Source organism: Excalfactoria chinensis, chromosome 4, assembly GCF_039878825.1.
Source record: "Excalfactoria chinensis isolate bCotChi1 chromosome 4, bCotChi1.hap2, whole genome shotgun sequence".
Lineage (NCBI taxonomy): Eukaryota > Metazoa > Chordata > Aves > Galliformes > Phasianidae > Excalfactoria > Excalfactoria chinensis.
The window spans coordinates 70,864,022-70,890,186 of NC_092828.1; the positions used below are offsets into that span (position 1 = coordinate 70,864,022).

The window sequence follows — 26,165 nt, forward strand, 5'->3', positions numbered from 1 at the left end:
GGAAAAAACCCAATGCTTGAGCAAAAAAGCAAAAGATGTAATGTTCGTTCCTCACTCTTCCCTCAGCGCTATCTTACCCTTTGCGGAGGCTGAGAAGTGTGAACACATCCTGTTTATCTCCGCTGCGCCACTGCCGTGCTGGGTTCAGTGGCAGCAGTGCAGGCAGAGCTGGCCTGGCCATGGAAGCGCTGCCCATCTACCACGGGGGCATCACTCGCGAGGCTGGGGAGAAGCTGCTGCTGGCGGCGGGTGCTGATGGCAGCTACCTACTGCGGGACAGCGAGAGCATCCCGGGGGTCTACTGCCTCTGTGTGCTGTGAGTATGGGCGGCGGAGGGTTGGTAGGGCTGCTGTGGATCCCAGCTTGGGAATCTGCAGAGTGGGGGAGTCCCATGCAATGAGGCTGAGTGGGGTCTAAGCACAGATGGGTGGGTGAGGTGCCATGAAGAATAACTGGGCAGCTCAGCTTTGTGCCTGCTGGTTGCTACTCTTTCAGAGCAGCTCTCACTGGAGAGGGCTGCGAATGCATCGGCCCTGTGCGTTTTCACATTGAGGTGCTCTTGATCAGGCTGTGCATCCTACAATCCACTGAGCTTAGATTAAAATACCCTTAAAGAATGAGGAATACTAATGGGTAACAGACTAATTGGAAGCGTTTCACTACATGAAGTGAAAGGGGAATATTTGATGGGGTGATCTGTCAGGGAGGTATTAGTAGATATTGCCCTGGGAGAGTGGAAAACTATAAAGTCACAGGACCTCATTTTAATGAGGCATCTTAGTTTCTCTACTTTTGGCAAAGGCAGAGGAATGAGAAGTCCTTAGAGAGACTGCTGTACAACCGAGTACCAATGCACTGACAGAGCGAAGATGTGCCCATGCAGATGGCTGTGTCTCGCTTCAGTAGAAGAAAAGCAAGAGGAAACAGTGCTAGGGCCAGAAAGAAAATAGCTAACAGTGAGCGAAGAAAGGGGGCAAAAAAGCCCAAACAAACCAGCAGAGGAAGAATCATTAGTCAGGTTTTCCCCAAAGGTCTCGAATACGTTTCCAACAATACACAATTAAGCTCCAAGTGAGTATTATTCTCCTGTTGCAGACCAGTAAATAGAGAAATGCAAGGAGGTAATAGGCAAACTGCAAATACACCACCTCCTAGCAGAGCGTCTTCATGGCAGATGATATATTCTTTCTTCTTTTCATGAAATCAGAGGATGAACCAAGACAGGCACTTCTGCTAAGAAATACAGCCCTTAACAGCTAGCTGAAGAATGGGAAATAAGAAAATGGAATAGACATAGCAAGGGGTAAGGAGTGCTATGATTCCTGTGACGGCAACAGGCAATGAAAGCAGAATCTTGAAGTCAAAGCAGTTTGAACACCAAGACATTAGAGAAAGGGTCAAGCAGAACATTGTAATGCTGCATAAAATAGGGAATCTTAAGATTAGTTCTCTATTAGTCTAAATCAGGATGTAAGTATATAATGTGGTCTTCTACCTGTATGCAATCAGTTGGGATTTTTTTTTGCCATGTTAATGACATGTCTTCAGGAAGAAATTTCATGAATCAAATATATAAAATGAAATATATAAAATGGCATATATAAAATGAGACATATAAAACAAAAATAGGAAGAACAGGAAGGATTGCTAGCTATAAAGCTCTGCAGGCTTTGGGGAAAGAGCAATAAGACACACCTAACTGTATCTGGAAATTATGGGCCACTCAAATCTTCATATTATGTCACATTCAAACACATATATGCTAAGCAAAAGGGAAAAGGAAAAAAAAATGCTGATGAATGTTATGCAGATTTCCTTGTAGAATAGAAATTGTGAACATACATATATATTTATAATCCACGCCATATGAGGGAAATTTCCAATAGCATCTTGGATAAATTCTGATAAAAAAAATAAATGAAAAGGTGTTGTGGTGAATATGACCATACATAAGCAGCAAGGTGGCTGAAAAATGGCAGAATTAAAGCTTGGATCTAAGACTTTCTAATACTTCAGCTCAAATAAAGAACATATTGCACAATAACTTTGAGGACAGTTATCATAAAGGCATCGGGGAGTGGCCTCATGCTGGAGGTAGCAGTGGCAGTTTAGATAAATGTGTGTCATAAACTACAGAAGCACTTTAACAGGGAAATTTACTAAAGCCAAGCACTTAAAAAGAGAGAAACTAGAGAAGCGGGCAGGGAAGGCATTAGGGATGTAGATATGTATTCAGCAGAGGATGCCAAGCCTAGCCTTGGAAAAATAAACCGATCAGTCCAAACCCCTTACATTCAAGTCTGAACTCCATTCACAGAGATGGAACAGGTGACGAGTGTATGTGTACAAGAGCTTTGTTAAAATCCAAGGAGGAAACATGCAGCTGCTGTGTTCACAGTTTATCAAAAGAAAAACAAGAGTCAGGAAGGTGGCTGCCCTTCCCACCCAGCTGCTGGTGAGTCCTGCAATTGCCTCTGCCTTTCTGTGGCTCAAGAAATGCCTCCGTTTTTGGAGAGACATTGTAAGTTTGTGATGGCACCCTGCTCTGGGCACTCCCAAAAGGCCTCAAAGTAGCTTGGCAGTCTTTGAGCACAGATAATAAAGGCAGCAGTGTTCACAGCCAGGTTCATTCACCTTTTGCTTTTTCAATTAAAAAGTGGAGCCCTGACCTTTAAAAGGGAGAAGAGTCAAAGATTCACGAATCCCTTGCGCCTGACACTGAATTTACAGGGCAAGTATAAAAGAGACAGGTGGTAGCATAAAACCCGACCTACAGAGATGGGTAGCTGCGGCAGGCATGCCCCCGTTGTCAGAGCATTTATCTAGAAAACTCTGCTTTCTTTCTGTTTTCTCCTGGTGTATTCTCTATCTCCCTGGACTGCTGCTTTCTGCCAGTCCAAGTCACAGTGCGCGCACAGCATGCCCTCCAGTCTGCAAAGAAGGAACAGATCTTGGTGTGGCTGTGGCAAAGCGCAAAGAACCCACTTACAGAAATATTTTATGACCACAGTTATACTTTGCATGGAGGGGTAGAAGGGTTTTGCTTTGGACCAGGGTAACCTGGGGCTCCTGCAAACAAAAATGCTGCCTGCAGCCTTTGGTGAGGTTTTCTGTTTCAGATGATCTTTGTGGTACTTCGTGATCTCTGTGGTATGAATGCCATTATTACATTGATAATATATACTTTAAGGCCATCCTTTGTTCCAATTTGACTGTGCCAACAGAGGAACACGCTCATTTCCTGGAAATTTGTTAGGCTTGCATTGAACAGCGAGAAGATTTTTACTGCTCCTGAAAACAGGAATAGAAGAAATATATATGCTTTAAAAAAATGTACATGCTTTATCTACAGATGAGCGCTATGTGCAGCACTCCGAGGTGTTGCTGTCAATGCCTGGTTGTTCCAGAGAGCTTTCTTTACTGATACGGCTTCCTCACCGCTCGATATTCCATCTGACATTTTTAGCGCTGTCAGAAATCCTCTGTGCACATTGCTCCTAATGAAGTCGATGGGGGACACAGGACTCAATAAGGGAGGCCAGCTTGGGATGCAGCCTCTTCAACAGTGCGTGAAAAATGCATGGAGTGAACTCCTGAGAGTGCCAAAAGCACCACTTTCCTTTACAGCTATATGAGAGCATGTGCAGAAAGCAGCAGCTTGTGCTTGAAATGGCACAGAGAAAGTAGTTTGTAGTTTGGGTCTCAACATTCATATACTTGCCGCGTTAGTAGCTGTTTCAGACCTTCAAATATTTCTCGGTGAATGTTCAGCTTAACATGACATACTTGTCAAATCCTATGTTCAGATCATTTGTTTGGAATCAGCCTTTCATGTGCTGTGTTGCATTCAATTTGCAGAGAATAATCAAAAGCCGGAACAGAATGCTGTTTAGAGCTCTTGAAGCAGCAGCAGTGTCAGTGAGGATAGGCTGTGGTATCTGTGCTATCAGACTTTTACATATGCTGTTTTTTCTGTCAATGTAACCAAAGTCTCAGCGATGTGCTGAAACTTTCTGATGAAGCAGACCTACCAGGTGTGCAGTGTGAAGGTGTGATGCGGGATCACGAGTCAGCTTCAGCTCAGTGTTTCTTTTGTTTCCCGTGTAACATGTTTGATAGAAGTGGCAGAATAATTGCATTCATTATAACGCTGCGCACAATAACCATCATGCATTGGGATAAAAGCTCCTATCTGAGGGGGAGCCCCTCAACTCAAAGTTGCTGTTGTACATATCACGCTCTATTTTCAGCTTTGAAAAAGTCTTTTGCGGCACAGCAGAGCTATTTCAGCTCCCTGCTGAATCTTTGCTGAGGAATGACTTGTCCCGTGGCCTTCAGCTATTCCAGTGCATTTTTCTGGGAAGCCTGAATAAGGGCTAGTCACCATGCTAGGCAGGCTGCACACAATGGAATGAGTGCACTTGGTAGATAACAGAATCTAGATCAGCTCTACTCTGATTTTTCAGACCTGAGCTTTGAAGATTTAGTTCAAGCAGTGATTTCAGCTCCAGGGATTTTACGGTCGGAGCTGTGCCTCCCTGCTCTGAGAGAAATGGGAAATCTAATTATGAGCTACAACACATCACTCATCACTCCCAAACAGTCCTACAAATGTTTCAAAGATATATGAAACTATCGTGGGATTTTGCCATTGTGATACGCTGTTTTGCATCATCATTCACGAAGCTCAGCTACTGCCCCACTGGAAAGTAAGTTCCTGCCCTTTCTTGTCTCAGATTGGAATCCCCCGATTCTTATTCTATTTCCAAATGTCAATAAATTCCCATTTGAGGCATTCCTTTTGGCTGTGCTGCCCTGTATCAGACCACCACCACAATCACCTGCTCAGGAAGGCTGCATGTTGTCCCTGTAGGTGAACCAGCTCTTCTGCTGGTCATCAGCAGTGCTCAAATGGTGATGCTGCCAATCCTTCACAGAAGACTGCTTGCAAATAGACTCACCGACATTTCACAAGCTTTGACGTTCTTTTTTTCAGGCTTTTGTTCATTTCTGAAAAGAAAATTGAGATAATGCATTTGCACACAGCGTTGCACTGTTATGGTAGATCTACACGTTACGGATTTGGTAGCATGGGTAAACAAAGCAACAAGCATTGGTAGGGAATCAGTGACAGAAGTGTAAACTCAGAGGGGCGTGTATGGAGTGCTACTGTGAGCTTGGTTGGGCTTTTCAGACCATGTAAACACTGATTTAAACTACTTTGTGCACTCTTGCTGACAGGGAGCTTGTATCTTGCATATCATCTCAATGCAAACGCTATTTCTTCAGCTTGGGTTAGCTGATGGGTGGTAATTGCTAAGCTGCTGTACCTTGATTGCATGCCTGAAACCTAAACAAGGCAGGAATCAGGCAAGCTGCTTGTCAGCCAGAAAATGTACATTCCAAGGCAGAATGAGGAGATACAAACTTAAGCAGAATTTTCTCCTACATTAACTAACAAGGTTCATGGCCTTTCTGTGCTTAATAAACCAAGTAGCAATATAACAATTAAAAGACGAAAAAGAGAGCAGTTCAAGAAGAAGTCTGGATCAGTTTGTCCTTTTGGCAGCCACCCCTACAACAGCAGGAAAGATGAGGAGTGGGGGTCCCTCATGAGCACAGGTGGGCACGGAGCCCTCAGACACGGCCATGGGACAGCTCTGTCCCTCTCGGGGTTCACATCTCTTGCAGCGGTCTCCCACAGCAGCAGCCACTACCACCACCATGGGTCCACTCTGGGATCACACTCTGGTGTGATCTGGAGCTGGTGCCTAAGCAGGCATCTGGGAATCACCAGGCTCCTGTGGATGAGGTGGAAGGGGCTGGTCACCAGACCCACTCAGGCTCGTGCATACTGTCTGCTGTGTCCTCCAACCCCTGCTCTGAATATGAAAGTAGTGATTCCCCTATGGGCTCTCTTGCACTCATCTTCATAGTGTTGTGTGGTTTGTAAACACTACCTCAGTTTGTGAGATGGAGAGTTTACTAATTCTGTTTCACACTTGAGAAACTGTGACACAGGATGCTCAGGGCTGCAATACCCTTCAGCTTCAGCTTTGGCTTCCCAAGTGGGACAGGAGAGCACTTTGAGAATACTCAGCATTATCCTGTACAGCCTGCTGACTGCTTGAATTGCTGCAGGCTGTTTCTTTGTTTCTTCCACTGCTTTCAAGCAACTCACTTTCTATGGATGATTTTTCCAGCCCTCCTCACCTCCAGCTCGTTGTGCAGCCCTCATCTGAAGCCCTCAGGCTTCGTTTCCCTGCACTCCCTCCTGGTTCGGCCCAGCTCCAGCCCAGCACTTTGGTTCTCACTCTGCACCAATGCCCAGCTCATGCAGCAGCCTCCCATTGTCTCTCATTGCATTTCTTGACATTTCCCATACCTCAAAAAAGATTGAGGCAAACACCCAAGAAACAAAAATTCAGCCTGAAGTGCTGAGATGTGGTAAAGCTACAAGAAACCAAGCATGGGCAGCATGCAATGCTGTGGGCCGCCGTTTGTCGGCCACACCATGTCTCATTTCTAAGCAATATCATAAAGAGAAAAGAACGACCAGGATGCAAGTACACCAGGTGAGAGGAGTTGATTAGTACATTACAAAGACATCCAAATAAAAGTTATGTGAAGAGGAAGAAATTGATGTCATTTGTTGCCGACACGGCTTTCCCTTGTCTCTCCATCTTTCTCCCTTGCATTTGCTCCATTTTGGACCCAGAAATGAATACAAATTAGTTTAATAAAATTTCCCAACTGAGACACAAAACATTTGAAAATGATTTTAAAATACACCATGCAGCTGAAATGTCATGGTTAATTTTAAGCTGCAGCATGCAGCTGATATCCTCTGGCTATTTCAGCAGTGCAGAAGATTGTAATTATTCACCTGTTAGAGCAAATGAAGCTTTAACAAGCCTGATCACAGTTGAAAAGGAGGAGCGGAGAGGATGGAGAGACAGATGCTGTCTCGGTATGTCATCTGTGAATGATGCCTTTGTAGCTCTTTGGGAGGAATTAGCTAGCTATAAAGAAAAAAAGCTATAATACAAAATGGACCGTTCTCTGTAACAGCAACTTTTTTAGATTTCCTTTTGACAAAGTTTTCCCAGTGAAGTTATTGCAGCATAGCCATGGTAGCACAGTTCCCAGCTGGTGTAACACATCCATTTTTGTTGGGAATTAAAAAGAAAAGTGAAATGAGATTAAAAAAAATCAGTGGTGAAACTGAGCTGTCCCCTGATGGTGGCTGGGGATTTTCTCATCTCTTTGTACCGATGCTCCAGTAAATGTAGTTTTCCTCTTGCTTTACCCTGACATTTTGTGATCTGCAGTTTTAGAGGGAATGTTCTACATGACCTCAAGTTTATTTTTTTCTGTTTAATTTTTAAGAGAACCAGCTTGTTCTTCCTTCATCCCACACCAATCTCAGTAAATCACAGGTACTTTAAATCACAGAAACCTTTCTCACGGAGACAGTGTCCATGTAGCACTGAAAAGAGCTTGGCGCATCAAAATGATGTCGTTTGCTCGCTTGTGCATGGAAGTTAGAAAGCACTTTGAAGTGGTAATGAAGTAAGTTCCTGCTACTTAACAGAAAGTTTTGATAAGATCATATTTGTTAGCAGAATACTTACCAGAAGAGCTGTAATCCATTGTTTTGTAGAAACAAAGATCCCGATGAAGAGCGGTTAAATGGAAGGACTTTGCTGTTCTCTCCTTAAAAAAATATGTCCTCATTCTGTGGAAGGAGCTGGGTGGTGAGTGCTGGGCCTGGGCCATTGCCCTCTTGCTAGGTGCCTTTCTTTCCTGACGTCTTCTGAGCCAAGAGCAGGTGATAACACTGTGTTTCTCAACTCAAGCACCACCAGCCCCTTAATGCCTTGATGTCTCTCCTCATCTGGGAAAAATATAGGTTTGTCAGATGAGTGCTGAGCTCCCACTTGTGATAGGAACATCAGACTCTCCCCTTGCTCTGTGCTGGGCTCAACACTTCCACAGTCCCAAATTCTTGTTACTTTTTCTGTGTCTCATATCTGAGCTATCCTTTATATTTGCTTTAGGCTTGAGTGAGTTATAGCTGAAATTCTTTTTATATGAGATAGATGTCTGTAGTATACCTCATCCTGCTTTGGACCTCAACATTACTTAAGCTGACCTTTATCTATCAGTGGCTTACTAAACCTACCTAGCAGAGTGCTAGATGCCACCAGACATTTCAGAGCAGCATCCCAGCTGCTCAAGGACTTCAGGACATGCGGTCTCTTAGGAAGAGAAAGAACCATGTCTGGAAAAATCAGACTCTCAAGAAACTGAAGCAGCTGGAATGCTTTAGGAGAACGAAGAACAAGCACTGTTAACATGCACAGAGTATTATCAAAGGCACTGTGGGCTGTAAAATCCTGATTTAAGTAATCATATACCGGCTATGAGCACAGATGCAGGGAAACCCCTCGTGATTTCCAGGGGTAAGACTGAAGTGAGCATCGTGACGTACTGAGGACATAGGGGCAGTCTGTGGAGGTTTTAAGATAGGACATAATGGTATGAGATGACCTAAGGTCATGGATGGGGCTGAATTCCCTGAACATGAACATATATGGTGGCTCACAGAGATGTGCTTCGAAAGAACCAGGTTTGGGTCATGGTATCAAGCAGCAGTGGCTGCTGTTCCATGGGACAGACAGAACAGCAATGCTGCCCTTCCATGGCCTTCCCTCCTGCCACAGGTACAGCAGGCTTTGCACACCTATGGTTCTTCTTGGCCCATCTGCAAACCTGATGGCTTCAGCAGTGGAGGTTGTGGTGGGATGGCAGGGCTATGTTCTGCTGCTGCTGTCTCACTGTGATGCAGGGAACTTGGTCCCCTCATCCTGTCAGGAGGGAACAATTTTGTGTCTCCAAGAGGTGAGGAGTGGTGGGGAGAGCTCATATATCATGACAGGGATTTTTGCCCCAACTTCAAGGGTTTACAGCAAGATGACAACTGCTAACAGCTTCCTGTGCAGGTAAATTATATTTGAGTCTGCTTTGCAGAGGTTGCTCTAATGACTTTCTAACAAGGATTCATCCAGGAGCCATGACATGGAGCGTAAGTAATTGCAATCATACGGTGTCTGTGTCATCGACACTTTCTGCTATTTTGTAATAACTGCTATAATACTGTGTATAATTGGAAAGAAACGTAGTGTATTTTTGCTTTCTGAAGAATTGATGCTGATATAGCGGATGGCCTATAAAATCCTGCTGGGTATTCATGTAAATCTGTGTAGTGTAATACACAGTCTTCCTATCTGACACTGCCTAAATTAATGTTGTACCTGTGGAACTACTGTGAGTTCTCTCTGCTTCTGAGTTAGATTTCTGGGTATTTACCATGTAAATCATTCACTGCATTGGGCTCTCATGAGAAGCAGGACAGACTCTGCACATCAGCATGCCTTGTGCTGTTAGTGGATGGCTCCTTGTTCTTGAGGGACTCAAATTAGATTTAAGAAGAAGAAAGATTTCATACTCTTTCACATTCAGCGTTTGAGAATTAGGAATGTACTCACAAAGCAAAAAGTAATTTACCTGGATTTTGTGATTCTAGCTTTCTAAACAAATTGCAGTCATGTTATTTCTTCTGGGAACATCTGCATTTAAATAAATCATAAACCAGCAAGTTTACATGCCAATAATTCACTTTTTAGTTATACTTTCTCCCCCCCCCCCCCCCCCCCCCCCCAGGGAAAGTATTCTTGGTGTTAGTCAGTAAAAGAAGGTCACTGAAAAACTTAACCTGGAATAACAGAACATTGTCAGACTAGATCTGAGTCAGACCAGTTCCCTCATCCAAAAAAACACAGTATGTTAAATGCTGCCTCTGGTCTGAGTCCCAGTTTTCTATCAACCTTGAATGTTTATGGGTGAATTTATTGTTAAGGAGGGGTTAGCAGATGAACTGACTCCGCCATAACAGAGTGAAACCTGGCAGTAGAAATGAGGAATAAATATCTGTTGGCATTTTTTCCTTCCACAGGCATCAGGGTTACGTTTATACCTACCGAGTATCCAAGACAGAATCTGGGTCCTGGAGTGCTGAGGTGCGTGCTTCTCTTTTCTGAAAACTTCAGTATCCTGTTTGGTGTTAGTATTGATTTAATGAAATGTATTCAAATTATTCATGCTTCTGCAAAGTCTGATTTTCATTGAAGGTAATCGATGGTGAGTGAACCCATCACAAAGATGTCTTGGTGCCACTTCTGACAATCTTGAACTCATAAATTAATTCCCTGCTACATTTCAGCTGTTGCATAATGCATTAGTGCATTATTTTGCATCGTTTTCAATGGCAAAAAATATTATGTTTTTATAATTTGACAAGTGCAATCAGTATTCAGTTCCTTTCTGTCTCACGTACTATTAACACTAGATATTTAAGGAAATACTTTTCAATGTACAGTGTTTAAAACTTGGTTTCTCTTCAGAAACTTGTTACCAAGTGCATTTTCACTCGGTTGATAAGAAACTGGTAATTCAGGCATAGTGTAACACTATTTGCAATACAGATGACAATTTAGATTGATGGAATCTAGATGATAACCTTTGTTTCTTTTATGAAGATCTTGTTCTTTGGATGTAATCTCCATATTACTTTATAATTATATTTCTGTTTGCACATTAAGCCTGATTTACAGACATTAAATAATTGCTAGACAGGCATAATTTCTTGGTTACTGTGCTAACAGAAATGGTTGCAGTGCTCTGGAAGACGGGAGTGAATCCTGGTGCTAATTGGAATCAGGTCAAGAGATAAAACATGCACATTGCTGCAGACTAAATAATCATCTGCCTCAGCCCTGAGAGTGGTGCTGAAGAAGGACTCACTCCTGTACTGCACAAGGAACACCCTGAGGATTTGCACTGCCTGGCAATAGGGCCTGGGGCAGCACTGGGGCCTGGAGCAGTGCTGGAACCCCCGGGACATCTACTTGTCAGGGGAGATCTGAGTGAGGCCGCAGCATCCTTTGGCCCTGATAACATCAGCATCTGCAGTGTCCAGTGTCGATTAGGCCTCCTACTGCTCCTCCATGGTATCCACTGGGTTCCAGCGCACTGACTTTTCCTGGCTGTGTTTAGGCAAACTTCATCTGTGTTTCACAGAATGTTCTGAGGGCTCAAGATTCTCAGTGAAACCTCTGTAGAGGAAGTGCTAGTTATGACACTTCCACTGTGCAACAGGAAACCTTTGCATAAACAGTGCTGAGACCATGCTGGACTCAACTGCTAAGAACAGGAGCTTATGTTTTGCCCTCTTTCTTGTCCCCATGGGATGTACCTTTAAAGCTGATGCTGGAGATTTCCCATCTCTGCTTTCTGCTCTGGGATGTGGTGTGTGGGCAATCCCAGATCACACCCATCCTTCAGGAACCAGACAGGGAAATGAAAACTGTGCCAGTCAAATCCCAAGGGGGATTGGAACACTCCAGGGCCTCAATGTCTTTCTTGCAGTGAGGGGCCCAAAACTGGACACAGTACTCGAGGTGCAGCCTCACCAGAGCTGAGTACAGGGGGACAATCACTGCCCTGTTTCTGCTGGCAACACTGTTTCTGATGCAAGCCAGGATGCCATTGGCCTTCTTGGCCACCTGGGCACACTGCTGGCTCATGTTCAGCTGAGCATCAATCAATACTCCAAGATCCATGTCCTCTACACAGTCTTCCAGCCACTCTGCCCCAAGCCTGTAGCACTGCCTGGGGTTGTTGTGGCCAAAGTGCATTTGGTCTTGTTGAACCTCATCGCATTGGCTTCAGCCCAGCTATTCAGCCTATCCAGATCCCTCTGTGGGGCCTCACTACTCCCAGGCAGACTGACACTTCATGCCAACTGGGTGTCGTCATTTGCAAACTTACTGAGGGTGCACTCAATGCCCTCATCCAGGTCATCAGTAAAGATATTGAAAAGGACAGACCCCAGCACTGACCCCTGGCCCATATCTTGTTGTAGGCTGGTACATGGAGGAGCTGAGGGAAGGGCTGGCTTCATCCCTACACATGGCTTCTTCTCTGAGGACAAAGGCTCAGCACCAGGGCATTGACTGACAGGCCTCCTCTCACCTCTCACCTTTGGGTTCACAGACGGCACCTGGGGTTCACCGGCGGCTCTTCCGGAAAATGCACAACCTCATTTCAGCCTTCCAGAAACCTGACCAGGGCATTGTTACACCTCTGAAGCATCCGGTCATCAACCGTGCAAAATCCAAGTGTTCCCCAGGTACCCATGGGGTGCAGGCAGCCTCGGCTGTGAGGGGCAGGGTCCTCCATGGGGGTGGAGATCTTGAGCCTAAATGAGCCAAAAATGTGACTCACTGGGGACTTCAACCTGATGAGAAAATCCATTTAAAAACATGTATTCCTGAGTAGTACATCAGAGGCAGATACTTGCCTTCCCTACTGCCATGGCTCTGGTAGGGGTGGTTCATCTGATCTGTCCTTTTGCTTGTGGTGTTCATCCTTCTGTATTTCTGTACATTCTTCTGTATTTATTTTTCTCTAGGTAGAAACGATGGCCGTGACTACCTGCAACCATCATGAAGACATTTCCCAGTGGCATAACCCTACCCTTCAGTAGTGCTTCCAGTCCTGCTCTAGAACAGTACAAGCTATGATAGTTAGTACAACTCCATGAGTTTTCTTGTAACATCTGCCAGAATGTGTTTCATAGTATTTGTAGCTCCAAGTGTAGAAGTTTTACGTTTCAAAATGTTTTTATTTTTTTTATTTTATTTTTATTTTTTATTTTTTGTAAGAGATAAGACAAAAACATCAGCTACTAAGTGGTGCCATATCTTTTCTTCTTTTGGAAGTCCCAAGTGCAAAACATTTTCTAATCTCAAGACTAGTCCGTCTATTTTATGTAAACTGACTTTCGACTCTTCTGATAGACATTTATGGGCAAGACCCCTTTTGTAGGTTTAGGAAAATTGTTTATATCAAGCGTCCCTCCCTTGAACTCAGACTTGATGTCTGTGTGACTGTCATGCAGTTCCAAAAGGTATTCCAGAAATGGCCTCAGGAGAATTCCCACTAACTCCCACCACATCAGGCTCTCTGCAGTTGTATTGGTTGTTAATATACAAATGGTAGCAAAGATGGCAACAAATGTACAGAAGTAATAAGCAAAGGAAAACTCACCGGTGGTGCCTTGGCTGAAGAAGCTGGGGCAGTCTTCCCTGAAGAGCAATCTCCAAGAGATGCTGCCTCAGTGAGAGTCAGCCTTTAAATGAGGTCTCAGAGGAGGTGGAGTCGAGCTCCACCCCATCCAGGAGCACAGCTACATCACTCTCACCTGTGCTCCTACAGCTGACCCCACACTTGCCTCAGCTGATTAATCAGAGGTTCAGGCTGTGATTACCAAGCTCCCATACAGCAGTCCAACAGAACCACTCAGTGCTGTCTCCATGTACAAAATTTCTAATTTGCACAAAGAATTGAAAGCTCAAGTAATGTTCTGAGTAAATGACAACAATTACCAGTGGAGAACCTCATACTTTTTATTTTTCCAGTATTCTTTCTACTTGAAAAAATCCCCACAACATGTAATTAAAAAAAAAGTACACATTTTTACACAATATTTGCTTTTATTTATTTATTTTTTTCATGTGTTAGTTGCTGCTGGGCTTCTGTAGGAGAGGCTTACACCTGGAGGACTTGTTGGCTTTCAGGGTTAGCACTGGTGCTTACAGCAAGAGCAGGGTCGGTCTCTTCTCACTGGTGGCAGGTGACAGAACAAGGGGAAATGGCCTCAAGTTGTACCAGAGGAAGTTTAGCTTGGATATCAGGACAAACATCTTTACAGGAAGGGTTGTTAAGCACTGGAATTGGCTCCTCAGGGAGGTGGTTGAGTACCATCCGTGGATGTATTTAAAAACCATTTGGATATGGTGCTCAGGGACATGATTTAGAGGAGGGTTGTTTGTTAGGGTAGTATGTTCAGGTTGTGGTTGGACTTAATGATCTTTAAGGTCTTTTCCAACCTGAGCAATTCTATGATATGATTCTATGATATGATTCACTGGAGTGCTGGAGCACTTAGCTGAGGAACTTAGTGAGCTGTATGGGCTGGCCGGCAGGGGGAAAACTTCCCAACAGACTTGATGTGCTGCAGACCTCTTGGTTTGTGTTAATGTTAGTTACACTTTCACCAGCAGAGAGGGGCCTATTACAAAAGCGCTCCCTTCCAAATTACACAGTTAATGTTGATTGCAAATGGGTGAAAAAATAACCCCCAAAACCAAACATCTATAAACCTGCAAAGAAGGACATGGGTGTAGTGGTGGACAACAGAGTGGCCATGAGTCAGCAGTGTGCCCTGGTGACCAAGAAAGCCAAAGGGACCCTAGGGTACATTAAAAAGAGCATGGCCAGGAGGGTGAGGGAGGTGGTCCTCCCCCTCTACTCTACGCTGGTGAGACCACATGCTGTGTCCAGTTCTGGGCTCCTCGGTTCAAAAAAAGACAGGGATCTCCTAGGAGTCCAGCAAAGGTCCACAAAGATGATGAAGGGACTGAAGCATCTCTCACATGATGAAAAGCTGAGAGACCTGAGGCTGGTCAGCCTGGGGAAAAGATAACTGAGGGGGGGACCTCATTAATGTCTATAAATATGTAAAAGGAGGTGGGAGACAAATGGATGAAACCAGGCTCTTCTTGATGGTGTGTAGTGACAGGACAAGGAGTAATGACCTAGAACTTGAACATAGGAAGGAACATGCGGAAGTACTTCTTTATGGTAAGGGTGACAGAACAGCAGAACTGGTTGCCCAGAGTGGTGGTGAAGTTTCCGTCTATGGAAGAGGTTGTGTTTCTTAAATGTTTAATGCTTAAATGTGTCATGCCTGTAAATCCAATTTCCTCTGCACAGCTTGGAAGTTTGTAAATTTCTGAGAAGGAATAGAGAGCTTTTCCAGAACCACCAGGTTGCAGGCTTGGGAGAGCAGGACACATTAAATCCCACCAGAAGGGGCCAACCTGTGGATCAGGGGAATGGGGAGAGGCAGGGATGAAGCCATACTTGTAGCATCAGGCTACACTGGGGAGCACCATCCAACAGAGTGCTACCAAACAGGCAGACAGACTTTCTTAATCCGTTTAGTTGTCTTGTCCCAGGTTCTGGCTTGTTGTCACCTCACTGAGAAGCAAACAGTGAAGAGATAAATGGGCGGCATGGATGAGCACTCAGCAAGGTTCAGCCACTTGGAGCAGTATTTTAGTTTGGATTTGATAAGGCTGGGAATTTTATCTTTTATTTTATTTTATTCCTATAAGTGGCTGTGTGTGTATGAAAGAGAACAAGAGAAAGAGAGAAAATGCAGCAATAAAACATTCATCATGAAGCACAAAATGCTCCTTGTAAACCCTCAGTGGGAGTAAATACAATAAATAAACAGCTGCGTGATAACAGGAAGCGGTGGACAATGCTGTTGCAAATTTGTGACAATTGCTGTTCATTACTCAATGTCTGTCTAAATGAAGGCCACATTTCATTTGTGGTGAAGTGTCCTACCTCCCTTCCCCACCCCTTTGCATCATATTTTACTCTCCGTGTGTGTATGTTTTGCTCTGTGTCTCTCTGCTACTTATACCAACTGGCTGAAGCAATGTTCTTATCTTCAGTCAGTGCTATACAGTGGACAGATTCAGCATGATTTACTCTTTAATAAAATATTTAAAAGCTGGTTTTGTTCTTTAATGTTGTTAGATAATTCAGCAAATGCAATCAGTAGAGCTGCGCAGAGCATTACCAGCTCAAAGCACAACATTCAGCACCAGCTGATTCTGGGGCTGTGCTGATTGAACCCTTCACCCCTTGTCTGTGCCTTAAAGGTTTCCCAGATTGCTGCATGCCTTTGACAGATGTTCTGTGGCTGTTCCAGGCTTTCTGCTCTTGTAAACCTTCTTTTCCTGGTGCAAACAGTCCTGGTGCATAGCAGAGTGGGCTTACTGGGAGAGCTCTTTTGCTTCTGAAGTACTAATGCCTGAACCCTGGTTTAGGCTGGCTCTCTCAGGACAGAGGAACTAAGACAGGCTGTGTTGAGAAGTAGTCCCTGTAAATGACTGCACCATGGTGATAAGCGTGGTGGGAAGCAATGGGCCTGAGGGCTGTCTCCTATGGAAATGTCCTATTGACATGGAGCGCTTCATGGTGCAAACCCTGTTGTGTAGCAAGTTGGAGATAATTGCTTTGACTATGGGTGACTCCAGAAGGGCAACAGATAAAATAATAATAAATAGATAAATAGATAAAATAGGCCAGAAGTTGCCATTTTAGATCTAAAGCTGAGAACACTGTATGTGAGTGTACACATTTCTCTTTCCTCTTTCATATTCTTCTTTCTGGAAACTGCTCCTTTGTTTTGTGGTGAGCCTCAGCACTGGTGAGCATCAGTCTCAACTGAAAGCCTCGGTACTGGTGAGTCTTTTCTTAGAGGCCCTCTGGCTATTCGTTTGCTTTGTAACTACAGCTATGCACTTGTATTATTCCAACTACACAGTGGGTTATTAAGATATAGGCTTGATTATGTTGATTCTTTTGGGTTTCCTCAAGTCTGGAATTTCTATAGACTAGAGCTCCTCTTGTTTGAAGACAAGGAGTATAGGAGTATACTATACCATATATAGTATAGTATATATATATTATAGGAACAGTAATGTGGCAGCTACACAGATTTCAAGCATTGACTTTGATATGAAGAGCTACAGGTTTTTTAGAGAGTGGTGTGGACAGGGCTTCATCAGGAAACATCTGTGTCCCCTTGTTCCTGTCTGCTAGTCTCTCTGGTCTCAGCAGTACTGATATGCAGCAAACGTGACTGCCCTGTCCCCACTAGCCCTGGTGCTCCTTCTCCTCCCACTTCCCATTTGCATCTCTGGCTGCTGCTTTGCTGGAGTCATTAAAGGACTCTGTATCCTGGCCCCCCATGCAGTCTCCTACCCAGCACAGAAGACGCTGCTGCTGGTCCCATACGGTGCTGCCTTTACCTCAGCCAGACCCTCTCCTGCTCCCTGGCTGTGGCTGTGACAGATCTGCAGCAATAGATCAATATTCCAGGCCATTTAAAAATTTACTTCCTACTACAGCATCCCTTTAGTCTCACTGCTTCCCTCATCCCCTGGGTCAGCACCCAGCCCAAGTTGCTCCCATCTGCTTTCTACCATGAATCCCTTCCTTCAGCTTTAAATGCTCCTTCTGCTTCTCTGCTTCACTCGCTTCACTCTCTTCTCTTTGCTGTATGTACTGTTTTTAAAGTTTTTTTTCTTGCACAGACTCACGCAGTTGTTCATCAGCACCTGTTTGAAGCAGGCCAGGAAATCGGATGTACTGAACATGCAGATGCTTCATCCATGCTGCTCGTCCCTTAGCACCACTGCCCTCACCCACTCAGTTCTGGGAGCACAAAGGCACAGAGCAGCACACCTTTGCACTCTCTCACTTGCTCTGATAAGTGTAAGAATCTGTGCACAGAAACAAGCTGTGGACCCACATGTAGCACCACAAGAGTTGTACACATGAACCCTGAATCAGAAGTATAATTCAACACTGCGAGCAAACCCACTGCAACATTCACACCGAGAAGTATTGTTGGAGGGCCTTATTTGGTGTATGGAAGCATTGAAAAGCGACACAATCAGGAAAGTCCCTAAGGTGTGGTATAAAATAAGACAATGTCACATGCTGTCAGTTTGCACCTTTATTTTTTAAAAATGAAATAGTCAAAGTACTTTCTTTTTCAAATATCGACACATAATATATTAACTTTTAATATTTACAGCGTGTTGCTGGGATGTTCTTGTAGAAAATGCATGCTTCTGGTCTGAAACCCAGAGCAAAATGCATCAGACCATGTAACTGCAGCCATGTAACATAACATGTACAGTATCCAGTCACTATTCAGCACAGGAGTTAGAGCAGGAATAAAAAATTGGGATCTATTGTTTCCTAGCAACAAGGCTGAGGCTGTTATTACACAATTTCTGTAAGATCAGAACCTCTAACTGGTGTCGGACAGAAACTGAAGATCTTGGCATACATTGTAAACATTTTACTGTTCATGAGAAAGCGAAAAAGGAACATTACTTGACATATATTGTATGCTATGCTTCTCTTCTCTTTTATCAACACTTCTGCCTGAAGAGTATGAAGACTTAATGTGTTATCATGGTTCATACAAGTAAAATACTGTCAAGGACACAATCTGATATACTAACATTTATTAAAAGGCTTAAGTCCACCACGAGATCTAAGGAAAAACTGGGAACTGCCAAATGTGCTTCCTTAGACAAGGAATGGCTGGTGGCTGATGTATGGGGGCATGCCCAATGCCACTGCCCCGTTCCTGCTGAGCCGTGGCTCTCCTCATGGCTGGGATGCTTGTGACCTGGTGATGGTTTGTGTCAAGGACAGGTTAAATAACAGTCAGTGTTTGTTGGGAAACCCTCGCAGTGGTGTCAGCCAGGCCACAGCCTGTGCTCCCTGCAGCAACCAGCACCTCGGTAGGACCCTGCCCTTCTGCCTTCATTAAGCTCCAATTGCAGCCCCTCTGCTGCGTCTTTCACTCCAAGCTCTGTGCCTTCCCACAGCACTGAGAAGTGCCCAGACAGACAGATGGACAGCCCTGAGGATGCCAGCAGTGAGTGCCCAGAGCAGCGCCTGCTGCAGAAAGGAGAGGCTGTGCCTGGTGGGTGCAGCTGGGAGGGCACTGCAGAGCTTGGCCTGAACAGTCAACACAAGAGTACTGAGTTGCACATCGACCAGTTCATATATAGGTATTTGGCTATGTTCTACATATAGAGCTATATATATATTTATACCTTTGAAATGTTGTAGGCTGGCTAAATAAATAGGAACGCAAAGTAAACATTACTTGTACACACTGTTTGGCTGTTATAAAAAATATACAGCACATATATCTCATGATAGATACTTGGCTACAGGATAGTGTGCAATAGTGGGTCTTTTTGTTTTATTTTATTATTTTATAATTTATTTTTTCCCCCTTTTTCAAAACCTTGTTTGCAGTGCAGAACGCTAGCATCAAATTATCTGATTTAAAGAATGATACACATTTCCATGCACTTATTTTTTCCTTTCTTTACTTTTAGTCATTTGGGTTTCTAGGCGATAGTGCAAAATTAAAATAGCAAGAAAAAAAAAGGAAAACTACAAAAAGAAACCAAAGTAAAACCCATTATTCTAGCTACTAGAAGAAAATGGAGACTGAACTGTTTCCTGCCTCCATTTGAGGTTGTTCATGGACACAGTGGCCCACAGCTGTTTGCTGTAGCTGCAGTTCTCAAGAATCACTGCTGGCCCTTGCAGTGCTATGACTTCAGCCCCCAGTGCTCGTTCATTAATGAATGCTTTTTAGCACTGCCGACTCAACATGACACTTCATTTTAGTTTATGAAACTATTTTGAGAAGGCATTTTTTTCCTTTTCTAGCAGGGCCACGTAATATTGCCTGATTCTTCATTCATCCAGATCCTTGTGAGAAATACTATTCAGAAAGATACCTTAGACTGTCCACCTTAGACTTATACCTTAGACTGTTCCACTGGGAAATTGCCAAACCTACTCTTAGAGACAAAAACTTGTAACACTTCCCACTCTTTGACCTTTTGGCATAATCTGAGAACAACAGTAATCAAGGCAGTATTAAAAAACACAGCTGTAGGTAATACAAAGTGCATTTCCTGCATATAATACAAATATAACTTTAAGAAACTAAAGGCACAAGCTAACTAAATAGGTATTACATACTAGAAATGCACAGTTCAAGGTAAATCTAATAGCTTCCAAAAATTGTTTATAATGGATATTTAAAGCAGTTTGAAAATGATACGTCATCATCAAATTGCAAAAAAGTATAATTGCTTAAAATATAAGTAAAATAGACTCTAATATTTGACATCTTGGATCAGTGATAAAATACATCATCACGTTTATGTATGCACTCTCTATATACAATTCATAAATTATTCTTCCGTTGATTAAAAGCATATTAGAGACTCAAGGATTTGAAGGTCCATTTTTAGGCTGGTGTGGAGGTATTCAAATTCTCCATGATTTCATGGAAAATTGTATCAAACGGAACTGCTGATGACAGCTCCAAATGCTGTACAACAGTTAATGATGAGCCTGAGCAAAATGTGTTTTGGTCCATGGCCCCCCCCCTGGCTGGAATGGACGGTGGTTGACAGGCCAGGATCTGCTCAACCTGACCCCGAACCTCTGAGCCTGACCCTGCACCCCTGCACCTTCTGTCTGCTGCAGAAAGAGTAGAGGGATTCTGTGTGAGGCTGAGACCCAGAGGGTCCAGGTCTCAGATTCCAGTTCAGGCTCATCCCTAACTTTGGTACAATCTGCTCCACCTGCCCAAAAAACGAGCTGGAAAAATGAAAATTTGTAAGGGAAGAAAGATAAAGAAAGCACTTAGTTGGCTTCAGGAAATGTGAGCAGAAATTGCTTCAATATATTCACTATGTTTGTTTTGAAAGAAATGTGCAATAACATCACTGTTACAGATACATAGGCTCTATAACAAGACTTCTAGCTCTTTTGGAAAGTCAGCAAAGGAAATGTGCTTAACCAACCTCTCTCCTGGGCACCCTCACCCTGCCCATGATAATCAGGTCTGTTAAAATGACAAGTGAAAAGAAGAATCTCCTACTCTGCTATGAGAGAACTGTGCCAGTAGCGCACGATACCTTGGGAAATAAAAGTTTCTGCCCATGCAATATAATGCTTTTCTATGTGCTCTAGATATTGAGCTGAAACGTGAAGAGTCATCCCCAAAATGTTCTACGTTTATCAACATATGTACTATCCACACTTGGGTTCATCAACTCCCGACTCACCAATCTTCTTCACACTTGGAATAATGATCAATACAGTGGGATTATCAATTTGAGATGAAAATATCATGATGCCTAAACCCAACTCCACCACAATTTCCAAATGATCTGTGAAAAGGTCCTGGCCCAAGGACTACAGGCAGGACTGATCCCGTGCGGCTGCTCATGGCTGCACTGTGTGGACCCTCCCGGCTGAATAGTGAAGGTTGTCCCATAAGCACTGAGCTAAAGCCCATTCTGGAGCCTACTGAAGTTGATGGGAGGCTCATGCTGACTGTGTTGATCGCCACGGACTGTTCTGGCCAACCCAGGAACCTGACTGAGCCCCAGTCATGCAGGGCAAGCCCTCAACCCCTGCAAGATCTGCAGCTCCATGTGTGCTGCTGGGCTCCACAACCAGTGCTGGGGGACATGTTGGGGAGAGGCCCCTGCACGCAGATGCAGACACAACACACTGTTCCTCACTGAGTGAGAGGCAGCTATGGCCTGGCAAAGACAAAGCTCATGTGGGGCAGCCTTTAAGTGCTGCATCCAATAAAAGTACTTATGTACCATATTTAATAAAAGTTGGGTTAGAAAATCCCATAGATCACAGTTGTGACAAATGACATGTGCAGGGTTGGTGAGCAACTACAAAGTTTCCATACACAGTCTGTTTTTTGTATGCAGTCCCTTGAACCTATGGGAGATCTCAATGGGATAAAACTACCCAGTAAGTACAGGTTGCAGAATCAAGCTCTGTAACCTCTTAAATAACTGGTGAATTATTAAACCACCACCAACAAAAAAAAAAAGTAGTGTTTCTTTAGAAGAAGACAGAGCATGCTGCGCTCACAACTGCCCTGCGCGCTCTGCTTCTGAAAGGTTTGAATACTGCCACACAAGAACTAAAAATCTTCACTGTAATCTCTCGAAGAGTTAAACGAACAATATTAAAATACCATCTTCTGTCACATTTAAAGGCAGTTGGATATGTTTTTTCCTCTATATTTATATATACAGAGTTCTGATCTAGAAAAACCAATACAATAAACCATTTTACGTTTAAAAACAGGCAGTCTTTGGTGACGCAAAGGCAGAGATTTTCTTTGTTACCTTCTGCCTATTTCACTCTGTCTCATAAAGTGAATATTATTGGCACTGTCAGAAAGTTCGAGATACTGCTCCACTGACAAAACAAAATATCCATCGTAACCTTGTACCCTCCCAGTGTTTAGAAGCTGCTGTTTCTCTCCATCTGTCCATGCCCTAATCCCCTCTTCCCCTTCCTGCAGCCGTCTCTGCTCCTTAGTCCAGGCCTGAGCCACAGCTCTCTGCCTGGCTACCTCTAGGACGTGGTTCTTTTCTTCTTCCACGGTCGTTCCATAGCGAACGTTAAAGCACAGTGCGCCGTGCTGCAGCTGTATGTCAGCAAAGCGTCTAGTCCTCCCATTGATCACGGAAGTCATTTGTGACACTGTGACATTCACACCATTCTCCAAGATGCGTCTTCCTCCAGTATTGCCAATTAGGGCCAAATCTTCTTCCAGAGACCCCAGCTTGATGAAGTAATGTGTGTCCCGACCCTCTATGGTGAAGTGTAGGTTTTCCAGATAGTGAGCATTGTTGAGTATGGCAGCGATGCGCCGGCTGTCCTCGTTAGCCACACCAATAATGTCTGCTGTGACGATGCCATCTTTGATAGCAAATTTGATGCCTTTTCCAAACACTGAAGGAATAGCTGCAAACCTTGGTTGCTTCACTCCATCATAGCACTTGCCATCACTATACCTGGGGGTCATGGGAAGTTGATCCAAGGATATAAAGTTTCGGAGTTGTTTCTGTAGCTCACACTGAATACCAAGGACAGTCTGGAAAAAAAAAACACCAACAAAGTTTGCAGGAGAGGAATCTCACAGTCTCACAGTCCCTACCAATATCTTAACTGCTTAAAATGGATTTGCAATTGGTTTGAAAACCATCATACTCATCTATAGAGCCTGGAAGTATGCATAGGCTTTCTAATTGCTGAAGGTTCTACTTTATGTCTCTTGGACACTTCAGCTTCTAGAAAACAAATGGAAAACGTATTTATCACAAATGCCATTCTCATATTTATCCTTCCTTTTTTTCCCCTCTCTCCTGTTGTCACTCTGACAGCTGATCTTTTGAATAGTAGGCATCAGGAAATCTGAACTCAAATCTGTACTCTCAAACAATTCTAAGGAAACCACTTGTTCATTATGTCTTCTGTAAAATAGCAGTAACAGTTTTTATAGCCCATTCTTTAGGGAAAGCAGGCTGTGAAGGTCACAAGATACTAGAACAATAGGAAGCAGGTAGGCACATCAGATCGGTAGATCTTCGCCCCGCATTGTGGTGAAGAAAAAATCTCCCTCCAGCCATTTATTTGTCCGTCAACACAGTATATATCATTACAGTGTTCTTGTGCCTTTGTTATAGCTTCTTCTCAGTGACAATTTTGCATGAACACACTCCATGGACATGACCCTCCAGCCTTCTGCACTCTATATGGTCATCTATGCATGGGGAATGAAGAGTATTCAATGCTGCTGATGTGAGCTCACAACACTTTATGCTTCCTTTTCCTGGCTGCATATAAGAAAGGCATATATTCTACCTCTACTATGTAAAATTATGTTTCTTTGTTAACAGATGCTCTTATGATTAAATGCAAAACATGAACACCTGCTCAGAACATCAGTAGCTGGCCCTTACAGTGATTCCTGGACCCTGTGAGCCGCTGCATAGCACTTCTTCAGTGCATATTAGCCCTGGAGTTTTACAGACCCTCCACAAACCTCCAGTAACATCACTGTTTTCCTGGAAAAGTTGTTTGTATTCACAGTGATTTTGCACCTCTTGAGGCTTCTTTACTAAAAGATAAAAGTTGTTTTAATTCTTAAACTTGATGAAATTTTCGCAGTTCATTCAATTTGTGCATGCTTTTATCCATTTGCTGCAAAGTTTCTTGACTGTGTGCCTAAAAGCTTCTCATTAAAACTCTCCTCCACTTGATGCCAGTAAATAATGCGACAACGTGAAGGCTTCTAGTGTAGTTAGACTATTATTTGCCTTGTCAATCAAGCAAAAAATACAGCCACATTGTTTTCTTGGTCTCTAGCATTTTCTAATCAAATTGCTTACTTCAGAAAGAGAAGTGACTGAACAGAGTGTTTGCTAACCTTTCCAGGATCCCACTCCTGGGTTTTTGTTTGAAGCTGTAGAAGTTCATATGTTGTCTCCAAAGCTTCGATCTCTGGTTTTGGAAACCCAGGTAGTACATTGTGCAACTGGAAACCAAATAGCTCTAGCCAACTTCCAATGTCTACAAAACAGACAAACAAAAAAAGGGATTCAGGAAATGAGGCATGTAAATCCTAGAAAAAGTCAGCGTAGTTTGCAGAAATCCAAGCTATGCAGAAATAATGATTTCACATCAATTTGTTTTCAATACTGGTTACAGCACTTACTGTAGGAAACAAATCATGTGATTATAAAGCATGGCAATAATCAAATCAATAGTGTACCTACTTTCTATTTATAATGGAAAAAACTTATGCTACACTGCCTCCATTCTCCCCCTTATTTTAGCATTTAAAAAAACAGCAGATACAACTATTAATTACTTTATTGATTACCAAAAAGACTAAAAAAACCAGACAAAGCTCTGTAAGTTGTTAGCTACCAAAGGAATACAGCAGATTAGAGCCAAATATTAACTTTAGATGTGTGCAAAGCATTTCTGGAACCTTGAATCAATTCCAGAATCTTTCCAAAGGCTGTATTTTTGTGAGAAATATGTTACTTATACCTGTTGTATACTTAGCAACATCTTGGATCCTGCCAACTGGGTAGTTATTTTCAAATGAGTAGAGATTGAATGGTTGTGGGACAGCATTCAGGTGTTTCCATATGTGATGGTTTGGTGTTGTCCACCGACCAGCAATAACATCATAATCCCGCTGACCCAGATGAACCAATTTGGTGAGAGAATCATAGAGCCCTCCATGAAAACCAATGACAACCTGGAAATCTGGATTAGTGTCCTGGTAGATCTCTCCATATGGGGTGTACAAAATTTCTTTTATGACTTGGCCCCGACTGCTAAATACAGCTAGAGGTGTTCCAGTGTTATCACAAGCAACATAATATTCTTCTCCACTGCTTAATTCCATTGCAATGAGATGACCTTGAAGATCATAATACAGAGATGTTATTTCTGAGCTACTATGATTGTACAAGTGAGTAACTCGTATTGGGTTGGAGAGATCAGCATAAAAGAACTGCAGGTGTTGTCCCAGGCTTGATTTGCTTGCAACTCGTCTTCCAAGACCATCATAACAGTATTGAACAGTCCAGCCAGACACTTTGTTGTATGCTTTGTTCAGCAGACCATTAGAGTTGTACTCAAAGATCTCATTGCCTCTTTGCCTGAGAAAACCATCTTCATCCATTTTATATTGAATTTCTCCAAGTCTGGTAATGCGATCTCTAAGGTCGTATCTCAGAGGAGTGAGGCGTGCACTGTTTCCATGGCTCAGCAAGTTGATGTTGCCGTTAAGGTCGTAGCTGTAGCGCCACTGGGTTTTATCATTCACAGACACAGTCTGAAGCTGGCCATCAGCATCATACTCATAAAAATACCGTGTGATATTGGCATCTACACCAACACGTATATCACAGATCACCATGCGACCCATATTGTCATACTGGATGGTCATCCAGTAAGCAATAGACTTGAGAATTTCATACTGTACTTCAATCACCTGGCCATTGGCACTAAAAATTTTGGTATGTTTCATCACAGTGGTGGTTATAACTTGATTTAAATCATAATTAATTACACTGAATTTCCCAAATTGTTCAGTCCTTCCAGAGACATCAACATAGCGGTACAGATCAATGGGCAGAGGCGTCTCGTTTATCATGGCCTGCATACTCGTGACACGGAAATTGTTGTAGCTGTAGTCAAACCTGGCATTTACGAGCCCTTCTTCACTGAACCTGAAGATCTGGCGGCCGATAAGTGGACCTGTCCACAACAAACAGGAGAAAGAGGAAAAGCAAGAAGAAAAATGAATTACGTCCATAGAATACTTGCCCTACAGAACTGGCACAGATGAGCTACGAACTCAAATAAACCCTTGAGCCTCATTGCTACTTGACTGTCTCAGACAGTACCACTAACTATGTTAGATTATTCTCTCACAAACTTTTATTAATGTTTGCTCTACGTAATATTTATATTTTATTAACGTTTGTTTAAATGAA

The 26,165-nt window shown here is 43.3% G+C and overlaps 2 protein-coding genes across 8 annotated transcripts in view; one reads left to right on the forward strand and one right to left on the reverse strand.

Annotated features, from left to right (window-relative positions):
- The first annotated feature begins 105 nt into the window (after positions 1–105).
- Positions 106–12,674, forward strand: SH2D1A (SH2 domain containing 1A). The gene is made up of 4 exons (XM_072336208.1): positions 106–316; positions 10,019–10,082; positions 12,118–12,253; positions 12,536–12,674. Exons 1-4 carry the CDS (start codon positions 180–182, stop codon positions 12,571–12,573), a joined length of 375 nt encoding a protein of 124 aa, XP_072192309.1. The 5' UTR covers positions 106–179; the 3' UTR covers positions 12,574–12,674.
- A 5,042-nt stretch (positions 12,675–17,716) lies between these two features.
- Positions 17,717–26,165, reverse strand: part of TENM1 (teneurin transmembrane protein 1) — an 813,967-nt gene continuing 805,518 nt past the window's right edge. For all 7 annotated transcript variants that reach the window (XM_072336858.1, XM_072336859.1, XM_072336863.1 and 4 more), the window contains 3 exons: positions 24,706–25,926; positions 24,077–24,219; positions 17,717–22,741 (listed from right to left, as the gene is read on the reverse strand). In XM_072336858.1, coding sequence (XP_072192959.1) covers positions 21,983–22,741; positions 24,077–24,219; positions 24,706–25,926 — 2,123 coding nt within the window. In that variant the 3' untranslated portion in view covers positions 17,717–21,982. The remainder of the gene's footprint in view (positions 22,742–24,076; positions 24,220–24,705; positions 25,927–26,165) is intronic.